This window comes from Dipodomys merriami, unplaced genomic scaffold, assembly GCF_024711535.1.
Source record: "Dipodomys merriami isolate MVZ:Mamm:240054 unplaced genomic scaffold, mDipMer1.0.p SCAF_16, whole genome shotgun sequence".
NCBI lineage: Eukaryota > Metazoa > Chordata > Mammalia > Rodentia > Heteromyidae > Dipodomys > Dipodomys merriami.
In genome coordinates this window covers 12,570,629-12,585,595 of record NW_027202937.1, presented here as the reverse complement: position 1 = coordinate 12,585,595, position 14,967 = coordinate 12,570,629, and the positions used below count along the sequence as shown (strand labels likewise).

The 14,967-nt window shown below is 45.7% G+C and overlaps 1 protein-coding gene across 2 annotated transcripts; it reads left to right on the top strand.

Annotated features, from left to right (window-relative positions):
- Positions 1-4,883: 4,883 nt before the first annotated feature.
- Positions 4,884-14,427, top strand: Mog (myelin oligodendrocyte glycoprotein). 2 transcript variants are annotated; one of them, XM_070024317.1, is made up of 8 exons: positions 4,969-5,127; positions 7,361-7,708; positions 10,473-10,586; positions 12,373-12,393; positions 12,994-13,014; positions 13,633-13,749; positions 14,015-14,035; positions 14,341-14,427. In XM_070024317.1, exons 1-8 carry the CDS (start codon positions 5,052-5,054, stop codon positions 14,352-14,354), a joined length of 732 nt encoding a protein of 243 aa, XP_069880418.1. In that variant the 5' UTR covers positions 4,969-5,051; the 3' UTR covers positions 14,355-14,427. The 2 variants fall into 2 exon arrangements, with proteins under 2 accessions (XP_069880419.1, XP_069880418.1); XM_070024318.1 differs by lacking the exon at positions 14,341-14,427 and having other exon boundaries at positions 4,884-5,127; positions 14,015-14,178.
- Positions 14,428-14,967: the final 540 nt, after the last annotated feature.

The window sequence follows — 14,967 nt, the reverse complement described above, 5'->3', positions numbered from 1 at the left end:
AAACTGTAGCTCCTTACTTGAGCCTACCAATTAAGAGAGCAGGATTAAAAACTAGACTTTGTGTCTAGGTCCTTTGATCTGAACCTTTCCCTCCACAGTCTCTTTATAGTCACCTTGAGCTCCAGAAAGCACAGGATTTTGTGCCAAAATGCAAACTTCCTCAGATCGGCAATGACTTCTTATGACAAAATGTGAAACTGCCCTAAAGAAAGAGAACAACTGAAAGTTCAGGATAAACTTGCTGCCAAGCCGCAGTGACTTACTCCCTCCCTCAACTTCTCCAGAGCCACTTGGGAGAAGGAGACTGAGATGATAGTCTACCAAGCCACACCTGTGATGTGACTGCATAATCATTATGCATACCTCGCTTCCTTGGCCTACATCTCATCTGTACCCTGATGATGGCTGAAGATGTACTCCAGTGCTGTCTTCCTATGGTGTGCCCTTCACCATAACTTTTTAGGTGGAACTCCTAGAGTTTGGGACTGGGGTCTAAAACTGGCTTCATTCATCCCCATTTCTAGTATATATCCTATTACAGGTAAAGCTGTTAAATGCTCCCTGTTGGAATACAAGTATTATGAACCTTGTCCAGTGGCTCGAGCTTTAATCCTAGCTACTCTGAGGATTGCACTTCATTCAAAGCCAGGCCCACAGGAAACTAAATAACCACCAGAAAGCTAGAATTTGAGCTGGGCACCAGTGGCTCACATATGTAATCCTAGTTCCTGAGGAGGCTGAGATCTGAGAATCCAGGTTCAAAGCCTGTCCAGGAAGGAAAATTACATGAGACTTTTATGTGTAATTAACCACTAAAAAAGCCAGATATGTGGCTCAAGTTGTACAGTGCCAGTCTTAAGCAAAAAAAAAAAAGTGTGGGGCACCAGTGACTCATGCCTACTCAGGAGGTTGAGATCTAAGGATCTCGACAGCCCTGGCTAGTTCCCACAAAACTCTTTTCACCAACCCACCACTGAAAAACTGGAAGTGGAACTGTGGCTCAAAGTGGTAGAGCATTAGCCTTGAGCAAAAGAGCTCAGGGACAGCGCCCAGGCCCTGAGTTGAAGCCTCACAACCACCACCATCACCACCAACAACAAAAAAGTAAAAGGCTAAGGGGCAGCACTCAGGTCCCAAGTTCAAGCCCCAGTACCAGCACTTTTTTTTTTTTTTTTAAGGATACTATGAGCCTTAAGTCTAGAAATTCCAGACAACATACTTATCCCTCTACGCAGTTTTTGCTGCCAAGAAAACAAATGGTCTGGAGAGCTGTAGCAAAGGTAGGGCAGGGAAGGCAGTGGGGGGGGGGGGTCCAAGAAATAATAGTTTCCCACCTTCAAAATGGCCACCACGGCATTTTCCTGGCGTGGGGCATCTGCATAGTGACAGAAGGGCCATCACCAGGGGTTCCCCGCCTCCTTCCACGGGCCAGGTGTCATTGGCCACCTGGGTCTGTCTTCCCATGAGCTATTGGCTAAGCAACATTACAGAAGCCAGACTTCCTGGGTCAAGCTAAATTAACAATGAAGCCGACTGTGGAGGGAAAGCAGGAACCAAGAAGAGCAGGGGCCGGAAGCAGCAGCCACCGCGTGAGAAGCTTTGCCAGCAGCGTCTGGGTGTCAAGGAGCCTCTTTGGCCAGTTTGTCAACGTTACCTTGTTCTCCGCTATCGCCCCACCCCTGCGGCTCCTAGGAACCAATTCTCCACGGTGAAGCTGATGACGTCATCGGTTGCCTGGCAGACTAGAAGCATGAGGGGGGGGAGGGGGAGGAGTCTCACGGAAATGAAGTGGGCACTCGTCCCTGGAAAGGAGGCAAGGGGGATGCGGGAAAGGTGAGGAAGAGAAAGGCTATACGGTATTCTAGTCTAACTTCCGTTCTATGCTGGCTTGCACCTGCTGGGATGGGAAGCTCATGCCGGCAGTCCAGCCATCTCTGGACAGCTCTGAAGGAGGTAGTATTCTTTGTGTGGAGATGAATCCTGGCGCAGGGGTCTCACACCCACCTCTCCTTCAGGACAGCCACAGGGCAGCCACTCTCCCGCAGGACAGCATGGCAGTCATGTTAAAATCAGCACAAATCCATTCCCATTTCTGAGAGAGACGATGGAAAGCAAGCCTAAGAAATTAGTTTCAAGCCAGGCGCTGGTGGTTCGCGCCTGTCATCCTAGCTACACAGGAAGCTGAGATCTGAGGATTGCGGTTCAAAGCCAGCCTGGGCAGGAAAGTCTGTGAAACTCTTATCTCGAATAAACACTAGAAAACCCGAAGTGGCGCTGTGGCTCAAGTGGTAGAGCGCTAACCTTGAACTGAAGAGCTCAGAGACAATGCCCAGGCCCAGAGTTCAAGCCCCACGACTGACAAAAGAAAAAAAAAAAGAAAGAAAGAAATTAGTTTCACCTGATTCATCAAGCTGACGTGTTTCTCTTTAAAAGATAAAAATTACTGGTGAATTTCAAAATAATAAGAGAAAACACAAAAAAGGGAAAATTTTTTAAATTAAGAATTTAAAAAATTAAATTTAAATCTCTGGTAGAACGGCTATTTTGTTCCTGGTGCAGAAGAGTTAAAAGTTCTCTTTTAAAAAGTTCTTTCATGCAATGTCTCCTGGAGCTCCCTCTAGTGGCATATTACAAATATATGTAATATGTGTTCAAAGAAAAATATAGATTGACTTTGGAAGGTCGGAAGATTTCCAAGATATAGTCTTATTTTGTAAGAATCTTTTTTTTTTCCTCAGGATGTTGAGATATGAGGATCCTGGTTCAAAGCTATCCAGGGCAGGAAAGTCCATGACACTCATCTTCCTACGAGCTTTTCACAGCTGACCTGCTCAGCTGAGCAATTCCAAGCATCCTGCCACACGGAAGAACACCCAAAGATAGTTTCCATTCTGGAAGGAGAGAAATGTCCACATGAGAGGAAGCCAGGATGCAGACCTTGACTTTCACCCTCACCACTCCAGAGTAGTCAAACTGCTTTGTACCTGAATTCCAGCTGCTTTGGAATAAGAAAGTAACTGCTAGCTAAAATCTGTCCCTCTAGCCACTTATACCTGTCTCAAACAAAAGCAGAAATGTCTGCCCCAGACACACTCCTACCTCTTGTTTCCCATCATTTTTTGTGATTATAAAAATAGTCTAGATTTGTGTCCAACATAGCAGCTGGTAGTTATAGTGCTCTGAGAATGTGTGAAACATAATGCAACCAATGGATCAAAGCTTTGTTTTGTTTTGTTAGTCATGGGGCTTGAACTCTGAGCTCTACCACTTTGAGCCACAGCATCATTTCCAGTTTTCTGGTGGTAAATTGGAGATAAGAGTTTCACAGACTTTCCTGTCTGGGCTGGTTTTGAACCACCATCCTCAGATCTCAGCCTCCTGAGTAGCTAAGATTATAGGCATGAGCCACCAGCACCTGGCTGTTGAATCTTAATAATTTTAATTAGTTTCCATGGCCACTAGTGGCTAGTGATTAACATATTGTGGACAGCTTGACTCTAAGTTGTCCTCAATGCTGTGTGTGTGTGTGTGTGTGTGTGTGTGTGTGTGTGTGTGTGTGTGTGTGTGTTCTGAGACTTGAACTCAAGTGCTGTGCTTGGGCTTTTTTTTACTCAAAGCTAATGCTCTATCACTTGAGTCACTCCACCACTTCCATCTTTTGGGTAGTTAATTGGAGGTAAGAGTCTCACAGACTTTCTTGCCCAGGCTGGCTTCAAACCACAATCCTTAAATCTCAGCCCCCTGAGTAGCTAGGCATACATGTGTGAGCCACACTGGCACCTAGCCATAATGCTACTTTTGTCTTGTTTGGTTTGACAAAGCATCTTTGCTTTCAGATTGGAATCAAGTATAGTGGCTCATGATTGTATCCTAGTTACGTGGGAGGCTGAGATCAGGAAAATTACAATTCAAACTCAAAAAGTTCCCAAGACACAGTCTCAACCAATAACTTGGTGTGATGTAAAACAGCTAGAGGTGTGGCTCTTATGTAAAACAGCTGGAGGTATGGCCAAGTACCTGCTCAGAAGGTGAGTAGGCCTTGAATTCAAAACCCCAGTACTGAAAAACAAAATGGAAATAGGGCTAAAAATGTTGTGCTAGAGCACTTGCCAAGCATTTTAATAGTCCTAGGTTCAATCCCAAGATTGAAAGCTGGGAGGATTGGAACTCAGAACTTGGGCAGATACTGTTCTCATCTATGTAGTTTTCCACTGAGTCTAGATAAAGAAAAGGTCAAATCTTTACTTTCCTCTCATATTCCTCTGTGACACCAACAAAATCAGAGAACAATGTCAAAATGTCCCGCCTGCTAGCTCTGTCCCCTAACCCTGTGATGACTGATAGCTGATTCTCTTCTTCCATTTGCCTTTCTGAGAACAGATGACCATCAACTGTGATGTCTTTCTTGTGACTCTCCTAAATGCATTTTTTTTGGGCGGGGGGGGGGGGTGGGGGAGAAAGCTGACTAAGGCTAAGTGACCTGTCCCATATCTGAGCTAGGAAGTTTGGATTTACAACGGAAGAGAGGAAGTTCGACATCTAGATGAATAGCCTGGCAATGACAGTTAAGACAAGAAATACAAAGCCAAGGCTAAAATAATCTCTCAGCTAACAATAATTGCTCTTCTTTGGCTAATTCCTGAAGGTGAGAAGGAACTTTATACAAACATTGGCCTTTTCTGAGGTCCAGTAACTGATGGATCCCCACTGGTCAGCCCCTAGATAACTTCTCTGAGACTGGATTTCTGGGAGGGGAAAATGGAAAATGCCCAGTACCAGGCACTCACTGCTCCATTGCTCTGAGGGGGTGGGAGAGGCAAACCCCGGTCATCCCTTGGGTCTGTAGTCCTTTTGTGTAACTGCCGGGCAAGGGTGACGTGGGACTATGCCTATGGACACAGCTGCAGCAGTGCCCAGGGTGGAGGCAGGGCCCAGGCAGCAGGGCCCTCCCAGATCCTCCCTGGGGCTTCTCAGGGGTAGGGACATGCAAGGCCAGGGCCTCTGCTTGGCCTGACCCTACCACGGGGACTCTGTCCCCACTAATAGTGGAGATGGCCCTTTTATGGAGATCCTCTCTATCCACCTGCCTCCTTGTCCTCCTTCTCCAGCTGCCTTCTAGCGGTGCAGGTAAGATGTGTTTATTCCTGCTCTGCCAAGATCTAACAACAGAAAAGCAAGATTTCCTGAGCTAACCCTTTTCAATCCTCTTCAAATACTATATGACTGACTTTTCTTTCTTTTTTTTTCTTTCTTTTTTTTTTTTTGTCGGTCGTGGGCTTGAACTCTGGGCCTGAGCGCTGTCCCTCAGCTCTTCAGCTCAAGGCGAGCGCTCTACCACTTGAGCTACAGCGCCACTTCCGGTTTTCTGGTGGTTTATTGGAGATAGGAGTTTCACGGTCTCTCCTGCCCGGGCTGGCTTTGAACCGCGATCCTCAGATCTCAGCCTCCTGAGTAGCTAGGATTACAGGTGTGAGCCACCAGCGCCCGGCTTATATGACTGACTTTTCTAAAACACAAGATCTAGTGATATGAGTTCTCCTCCCCCCCCCCCTCAGAATCTTCATGGGTCCTTACAGAATAGAATCCAAACTTGTGGTTCTGTGGTTCTTGCAATCCAATCCACAGCCTCATGCAAGTTAAGTACATGCTCCACCATGGAGCTGGATGTTTAGCTCTGGTTGGGGTTTTTACTTCTCAAATGGAAACAAGTAATGATCTGTTGGAATTGCTGGCAGGATTAAATGAGCTGAGATATATGACATGATGCTTAAAAACTGACATGTTTGCAATAAATCAACAAATGTTATAATATCTTGCTATATTTGAGTGATTGGCTCTGCAGAGCAATCACCAATAAAGGAGAGTCAGACTCCCCAGCACAGGGAGCCGCCAGCTGACGGGAACAAACACCTTCCAGCTCTCAGGGAGAAACCAGCCTCATCTCTTAGTAGCACAATCTCACTTGGGAAACTCATCCTGCACAGGATAAAGAGCCAGAAGATGCTCAAAAGAGGGTCCAGAGCTGGAGTGAAGTTGAACATACAGAGGGTAAAGAATGTCCCACAGATTCTCCAAGGGTTAACCACCTCAGCAAAGAATTTTGAGGAACAAAATGTGAATAAGGATGAAGGGCTGGGAAGTAGCAGTTAAAGAGGATGGAGTGACCAAAAGCAAAACCTCTAAACTTCTAAGGGGAACATAGGAATTCGTTTAAGGTAAAGCCAAACAGGGAGGCTCAGGAGTGAATTAAACTTCAAGATGGTGCCCACTTTCTGAGGTGGGACCTGAGGGCTGGACTTGAAGACCAGAGAGGACTACAGCTGGCAGGAAGGTGGGCTTTAGTATATGCTCAAGGGGGGGGGGGGAACGGACATGTATTGTGGGAAGCAAGGTCATGTGAAGGTCAAATGAAGAGAGGAAGAGGGTGGACAAATATGGTCATAATATTCAATGTCTCTAGGTGAAAAAATTGAACTAGGTAAATTAAAGAGATGGGTGGGATTGAGAGAGATGGGGGAGAGTGGTGAAAGGGATGACATTGGTCAAGATGCATTGTACTCACCAACTGACGGGTTGAATTAAAACCCCTTTATACAACTAGTCAAGGGTAATTTATAAAATTAGGAATTAGAAAACAATATAAAACTTAAGAGATGGGTATTGTAGCTCAAGCCTATAATCCTAGTAGCTATTTGGTAGGAATTGAAGGATTGTAGTTTGAAGCCAGACGACATAAACGTTCAGGAAACTCCATCTCAATTAGTGTCAGGTAGTGCATGCGCCTTTTCTACCAGCAGCAAAGGGAGTCACAAATAGGATTGCTGTCCAGGCTGCTCCAGGTACAAGTGAGATCAGATTGCAAAAATAATCAAGCTGGGTGCTAGTGGCTGACACCTGTAATCCTAGCTACTCAGGAGGCTAAGATCCAAGGATTAAGGTTCAAAGCCAGCCCAGACAGGAAAGTCCATGAGACTCTTATCCCCAATAAACTACTAAAAGCAAACAACACACACACACACACACACACACTCTCACACACACACACACAGAAGTAGAGCTGTGGCTCAAGGGGTAGAGCACTAGCCTTGTGCAAAAAGAAGCTTAGAGACAGAGCATAGGCCTGGAGTTCAAGCCCCAGGACCACAAACACACACACACAATGTGAAATCAGGATGGTGGGGAATTGGAGTGGTAGAGCAGAACTTAGCAAGTATAAGGCCCTGAGGTCAAACACCAGTCCTATAACTAAACAAATAGGCAGCCTCCTCCTTCCCTATTTTGAAGCAGCCCTGCCCATGATGCACGTGTCTGTGAAGGCTCCCTCTGAACCTCGGTTTCTTCTCTTTGGTCTTTTGGACAGGACAGTTCAGAGTGATAGGACCCGGGCACATCATCCGAGCTCTAGTTGGGGATGAAGCGGAACTGCCATGTCGCATCTCTCCTGGAAAGAATGCTTCGGGTATGGAGGTGGGGTGGTACCGTCCCCCCTTCTCTAGGGTGGTTCACCTCTACCGAAATGGCAAGGACCAAGATGCAGAACAGGCACCTGAATATCGAGGCCGAACAGAGCTGCTGAAGGAGTCTATTGGAGAGGGCAAGGTGACCCTCAGGATCCGGAATGTGAGGTTCGCAGATGAAGGAGGTTTCACCTGCTTCTTCCGAGATCATTCTTACCAGGAGGAGGCAGCCATGGAATTAAAAGTGGAAGGTGAGTCATGCCATAAAATTAATAGGAGATATTATTTGTTGGGGTGGTCATGATTTCCCTTGAGACTTGTCATTCTTCCAACTGAGCTCCTTCAACCCACACATCTCACTACTGAGGTTCAGTTTTGTAGAAACAGATATATTAGTAAACAGGAACTTCCATGTTCAGTGTCTGGTGCATCATTGTTTGGGTTGGGAAAGAAACTGGAATCAAAGCCAGTGCCCAGGAACAGAAAAGTGACTAAGTAATTGAGGATATCTGTACTGTGAATGTTGTGCACACATTTAAAAGATTGTTTTGTTTAAGCAAGGAACTGGTGGCTCATGCCTATAATCCTAGCAACTCAGGAGGCTGAGGTCTGAGGATCAAGGTTCAAAGCCAGCCCAGACAGGAAAGTCCTTGAGACTCTTATCTCCAACAGCAAAAAGCCAGAAGTGAAAGTGTGGCTTAAGTGCTAGAACACCAGCTAGCCTTGAGCCAAAAAGCTCAGGGACAGCGCCCAGGCCCTGAGTTCAAGTTCCTCACACTAGCATGCGCACACACACACACACACACACACACACACACACACACACACACACACACACACACACACACACACACACACACACACACACACACACACTATATGCTTGGTAAAACTGAGTCCATGTGAATGAACAAGTAGGGACTTACAAAAAGAAAGAACTGTCCTGTGTAGATTTTTATTTTCATCCCTTCAATTCTCTACAACTCCCTTTTCCCTTTATGTGCTGGATGATTTGGGAGTTTACTTTCTTAATCACAGGAAAAAGTGGGCAAGTAGATAGGAAAACTTTGAAAGTTAATTGCTAGTTCACGGAAGAACCAGTAACTGTTCAGAGAGACCCTAAGGAAGAACCAAAAAGAGCCTCTGCCTCAGAGCCTTTCCCCTGCCCCCTCCCCACCTGCAGGGCAAACATCAAACAATCTGACACTCTTGTCTCTGGGGTTGGGGGAGACTGCTGCAGCGTGGGACCAGAAGATGGCATTGTATGCTGAATAACAAAGCGCTATTTCTAGAGATGGAGATTGCCGGGACATGAAAATAGCTCTGTGTGTCACAAAATGTTCTTCAGGCAGCTGTTTTTACTGGAGATTTTTTACCCGCAAAGAAGTCAGATGGGGAGGATCTCAGTTTACAGATGATTCTCCTAGTTCTTGCTTAACAAATTCTTACTTCAAGAAGGCCTCCCCCAATATACCGCCACAACAAACAAAAGGGAGGAGAGGGAAGGAGAGAGGAGGAGGAGTATAAGGAGAAAAGAAGATCTGAAACTAAACCCTTTTCCTTTGCCTCAAGGGGAAAAAGTTTCTCTTTTGATTTTATTTCCACTTTCCAAGCTCTAGGGAGCCAGGATATTTTTTTGCAAGTTTCTTTCCATCTTTCTCTAAAAGGTTTCCAATTTCTCTCCCTTTCCCTACCTTCTCCCCTGCCTCCCTCCCTCTCTCTCCTTCTCTCTCCCTTTTTCTCTCTTTCCTCCCCCCCTTAAAAATATATGCAAGTTAGGGGTTGAGAAGGTGGATCAGTGGTAGAGTGCATGCATGAGGCCCTGGGTTCAATTCCTCAGCACCATATAGGCAGAAAAAGCTGAAAGTGGCACTGTGGCTCAAGTGGTAGAGTGCTAGCCTTGAGCTGAAGAGCTGAGGGACAGCGCCCAGACCCAGAGTTCAGGTCCCATGAATGACTATATATATATATGTTAGGTGTGATGGCATGGTCACTGGAATTCCAGCAGCACTGTAGGCTAAAGGCAGGAGGATGGCAAGTTCAAGGCCAGCCTGGGCTACACACATTCACACACATATGCAATTTGTTCTCATACACACAAAGTAAAGAGAATGTATCAAGCCAGCCTGAGTTGCTAAGGCAAACACTGAGAAGCATTATTTCATTGCTAAATGCTTGAGAATATATCAAACATAAGAACACACATACAAAAGGAAGCACAATTATGACCACATCTCTAAGAGTCTATATGCAATCATCAAATGCACAATCTCTACTCAAGGTGTCAAAGTATTCTAATATTTGGATGTTTTTGTTGGTGGTGGTTGTAGGGCTTGAACTTTGGGGTCTGGGCGCTGTCCCTCAGCTCTTCAGCTCAAGGAGAGCACTCTACCACTTGAGCTACAGCGCCACTTCCAATTTTCTGTGGTTAATTGGAGTCTCACAGATTTTGCTGCCAGGGCTGGCTTTGAACCGCAATCCTCAGATCACAATGTGAACCACCAGCGCCCGGCCTTTTTGTTCAATTTTTATATGATTCTAATCTTTCATGAAAGTATAAGAAGTGTGCAAAAAGAAAAAGGAGAGGGAGGAAAAAGAGGAGGGAGACGAGAGAGGGAAATACTCCTATATATGTAAGTTCAGCCTTCCAAATGGATATAGAATCAGTAATAGTCAGGAAAAATATTCAGCCTAGGATCAACAACATTCAGGGGGAAAAAAAACTGAACATGCATTTTTCTTTGTATACTTTTCTTTGACATTATTTCCTAAACACAGTATGACACTTACATTGTTTTTAGTATTATAAATAATCCAGAGACAATTTAAAGTATATAGGAGTGGGCTTGAGTGTAGCTGGGTGGTAGAGTATATATGTAGCATGCTGCAGCTCTAGATTCTATCCTCCCCAGCAGTGCCAAAAAAAGTATATGAGAAGATGTGCATAGGTGATATGCAAAACACTATGTTGTGTGTTGGGAAAGCAGGCTGTGCAAAGTCAATTCTGCCTTTCAGATCCCTTCTACTGGATCAACCCTGGAGTGCTGGTTCTCATCGCAGTGCTGCCTGTGCTCCTCCTGCAGACTGCAGTGGGCCTCCTCTTCCTCTACCTGCAGCACAGACTGAGAGGTATGCTACTCTGAAGCTAGGCCCACCAAGAGCCTTCCCTGATCCTGACACAGAGCACTTAACTTTGTGTGGGTACTGCCAGTCTGGGGCTTGAACTCAGGGAGGGCCTGGCACTGTCCCTGGGCTTTCTTTGCTCACCCAGCTCCATTTCTAGCATGTGTGTGTGTTTAGAGAGAAGTCTCAGGGGTCTTCCTATCCAAGTTGGCTTCAAACAGCAATCCTCAGATACCAGCAGCCTCCAGCGTAGCTAGGACTACAGGTGTGAGCCATGGGCTCCCAGCTTTTTTGAGACCTTTGAGTCCAGGACTCAATTACATCTGTTTGTATGTCTGTCTGTTTCCGGTGGTGGGGCTGGTGGGTGTGGTGGGCCTGGGCACTATCCCTTAGCTCTTCAGCCAAGGTGGGCAATCTACCACTTGAGCCACAGTACCATGTCATTTTCTAGTGATTAATTGGAACTAAGAGTCTTACAGACTTTCCTGCCCAGGCTGACTTTAAACCGTGATCCTCAGATCTCAGCTTCCTGAGTAGCTAGGATTACAGGTGTGAGTCACTGGCTCAATTACATCTTACTGATTGCTTTCATGTGGATAGCAGGACTCTAGTTCCCCAGGAGGTTAAGTCTACAGAGAACAGCTGCCTTGTACAGAGAAGGCCACTGAGGCCAGGAATGATTTACTTGAACTGGCAGGCTGTAAGAGGCAGAGCTCAGGCTCCTTTCTGTACCATACTTAGCAGCTCATGCACCTGGGAGAGTGTGAGTCAGGCTGGATCTAAGCTATTAGCAGTCTTAAATAAAGATTCTGAGGGAAAGTGCTGTCACAGTGTTTTTAAGCTGCTTCCTCCATCTTTTCCATTCAACACTGAGCACTCAGGTTCAGCTGTGGACGAAGCTGCTGTGTCCAGAGCTTCCTTTCTGAGCCTCCTCCAACAACTCACTGTTCTCCCCAAAGCCAACTCACTAAGTGTCCAACCTGACATTCAATTCACTAAGAAAATAAAGCACCAAGGAGGGTTTGGGGCTGGATCAACAATGACTTTTTTTTTTTTTTTTTTTTTTTTTGGTGGCACTGGGAATGGAACCCAGGGCCTTGGGCAGGCTAAACAGGGTTCTACATTGATACACACCAGCCCAACAGTGGAAACTTTTCCTCTTGCCTTCACTTATCCCAGATGCCTGGTTAACCACATGAATAAAAAGTCTTCATCATGGCTGTGCAGAAAAATGATTGGATTCCATCCTAGACACTGAACCATGAGCAAAACTCTCAGGTTCTCCAAGAGCAGTCAGTTGCCTAGTGTGTCAAGTTGAGATGACGTTCTCCCTCCTAAATTGCAGGGAGAATTAAAGAGGATAACATGGAAAGCGCTCAGGGAAGGGCCAGCCACAAAGTAGAGGCCCACTAATAGTCTAGTCCCTTCCTTGCCATTCAGATTGGGAATAGCTTTAGATTTACAGTGACAGCCCAGGAGGGTGGAGCAGCCAACTTAAACAGAACTAGGAGGAGAAACAGTAAGGGAGATAATAAAACCTGACAGTTTGAAGCACTGCTGATTACTAAGGCTGGGTGTGAAAGATGGCTCTTGCATTATTACTTGATCCAGGTAATAGCCAGGGAAGAGACAATTCCTCCTGGTTTCAAACTTAAGTGTTCTTCCCCTTCACCTAAGGATGCCCCCAGGCTCAGAGAAGTAGCCCCCTACTCCCCAGGGTGCTGAGTGTAGAAGGGCATCCATATCACATCAGAGAATGAACTAATTGGACAACTGACTTTTTCTATTTTAGGAAAACTTCGAGCAGAAATAGGTGAGTGCCCCTCCCCCACCCCCAGGGCCCCATTTGATCTTTTGGCATATGTCATTTTTCTGTCTCTTCTAATACCATGCTTCCTTCAGTTGGAAAATTCACTTTTTAGAACCAACCAGCAATAGAAGGTCCATTGAGATGTCCTGTATCCATGTGAAGAAATGTCACTGTTAGGAAAGATCAAGCAGACAAAAGGGAAGAAGCCAGAGCTCTCAACAGATCAGATCAGATTTTAGCCTTTCATCCACTTGCTCTTTCCTAACAGACACAGTGATCAACCCCTTACACAACTAATGCATGCGGCAAAACAAACAAAAACTAACCAGTCAAGAATTGTCAACAATCTACTATGCTTTCCTTGTCTTCAGTCTCGGGTGAAATCAAATCCTATAGCTCAGTCTATCCTGTCAGGACAAGAATTAGTCCAATTTAAAACTAACAAAGAGGGCTGGGATGTAGCTCAGTGGCAAAGCGCTTGCCTAGCAAGTGCAATGCCTGGGTTCGATCGCCAGTACCAAAAAAGAAAAGACAAAAAAAAAACTAACAAAGACCCAAGAGATAGGACTCCAGTAAATTCATTTCCCATTGTTCCTCTTTCAGAGAATCTTCATCGGACTTTTGGTAAGTGCAAGTATTTCACCTGGGCTCCAGTCATCTGGGGAAACAAAGTTCCCTGGCTCCTGGTAGGTGCTTTCCTTTTTTCTTTGAGTAAGCCATCATTTGCATGTAAGATCGGTAAAATAACAGTTAAATATTTCTATATTACTTTGTGTGATTCCTGGGATTTGAACTTGGGACCTGGGCACTGTCCTTGGGCATTTTTGCCCAAGGCTGGTGCTCTACCATTTAAGCCACAGCTCCACTTCCAGCTTTTTGGTGGTAGTTGGAAATAGGTCTCAGATTTTTCTGCCCAGGCTGGCTTCAAACCACAATCAACCAGATGTAAGCCTCTTGAGTAGCTAGGATTACAGACATGAGCCACTGGTGCCAGTTTTTTTGTTTGTTTGTTTTTAATAAAATCCATGACTCATGCCACACACACACACACACACACACACTCACACACACACACATAAAACACTAAGCCTACATAAGGTTGGTGAAAATAAAGATGTGCTGCTTTTTTCAAGTCCATCCCTAGCTGGCCTGGGACTTCAGGTTAAGAAATCTAGTAGGGAGAAGGGTGAGTGGAGCCAAGGGAAACACATTAACCGCTGTTTGTTCTGGTGAATAATTCAGATCCCCACTTCCTGAGAGTTCCTTGCTGGAAGATAACACTCTTTGTAATCGTGCCAGTTCTTGGACCCCTGGTTGCCTTGATCATCTGCTACAACTGGCTACACCGAAGACTAGCAGGTACAGTGATGGGACAGCAAACAGGGACCACTCAGTAGTGGGGAACCAAGCCAAGCCAGAGTGGGAAACCATGGAACTGGGCTTAAGATTCCAGAGTTAAGATTTCCTTCATCCTGTCCCCATGATCATTTCCTGTCCTTCAGGGAAACCCGAAGGAGAGGGTGGGGTCAGTCGGAGTGAACACGGGGAGGCTGGGAGGGAGGCAGTCATCTTCCATTGGTTATCTCCCTATCTACTTGTTTCCTTTTGTTTTTTTTTTTTGCAGGACAGTTTCTTGAAGAGCTAAGTAAGTTCATTTCTCATTTTTATCAGCCAAGAACAAAATGTCGGGAAAGGAAGACTAAGCAGAGGGTTGAGAGTGGAGGGAGGACTCTTCTATTAAGGGATAATGGGAGGAGGCCACTGTTGGACAAATTTATAGGTGACTGAGAGGGATGCCAGGCCACTCCCACCTGCTGCCTGACTGCACTCCTTAGCAGGACTCTCACCAGCCTCCTTCCCATTCTCTGCATAAGATGAGATGACCCCAGAGAGCTCAGGTTCAGTGGTTTCATAGTAAACTACTGACAAGCTATCTTTTCCTTCTTCTAGGAAACCCCTTCTGAGTGCTGACACATTTTTGGCTGAGGTGCAAGAGTCTGGTCGGTCCAGAGTCTGGTCCCTGGGAACATGTCATCCATTCACTGGACTCTGCTGTGGGCACATTCCAATCTGCACATCCATGAACATTCTGAATTCCAAATAGAATTGATGTCCCTTCTTCTGTCTTCCACTTTATTTCTTCCTCTCCTAGTTTTTGTTTGTCACATCTTTCCACTCCTCTCTTCTACCAGGAAGCGCTTTATGGTGGGTCACCTTTTTCCATCAGAGGACACCTATGCAAGAACAAAAAGCAACAGACGGGAGGCTCTGTGCCATGATCTGGAGTCCCAGAACCTCCTTACTACAAATGACAGTCCATCAAGTTTGCAAATGGTGGCTCTTTCTTCCAAGATTCCAGCTGTGATTGGGGTAGAGAGCAAAGGAGCAGTCAAGTTATCTGAGATGTTGAGTGAGCTGCAGATGAGAATGTGTGAAGCCTTAACTAAAACCTGGGGATAGCTTCCCAGATGGATTCCACAGAATACTGTCCAGACCCTACCTTGTCTCAGCAGCCTGAGGAGGAACTTTGGCAGCAAGGGATGAGAAGTGGGCCATACATGTCTCTGTTCTATTTCC

Excerpts from the sequence above, each read along its gene's own strand:
- Mog (XM_070024318.1), top strand. The coding sequence starts at position 5,052 with ATGGCCCTTTTATGGAGATCCTCTCTATCCACCTGCCTCCTTGTCCTC. Across the intron at positions 12,394-12,993 it reads AAAACTTCGAGCAGAAATAG|AGAATCTTCATCGGACTTTT; the intron begins GTGAGTGCCCCT and ends TTCCTCTTTCAG. Across the intron at positions 13,750-14,014 it reads GCTACACCGAAGACTAGCAG|GACAGTTTCTTGAAGAGCTA; the intron begins GTACAGTGATGG and ends TTTTTTTTGCAG.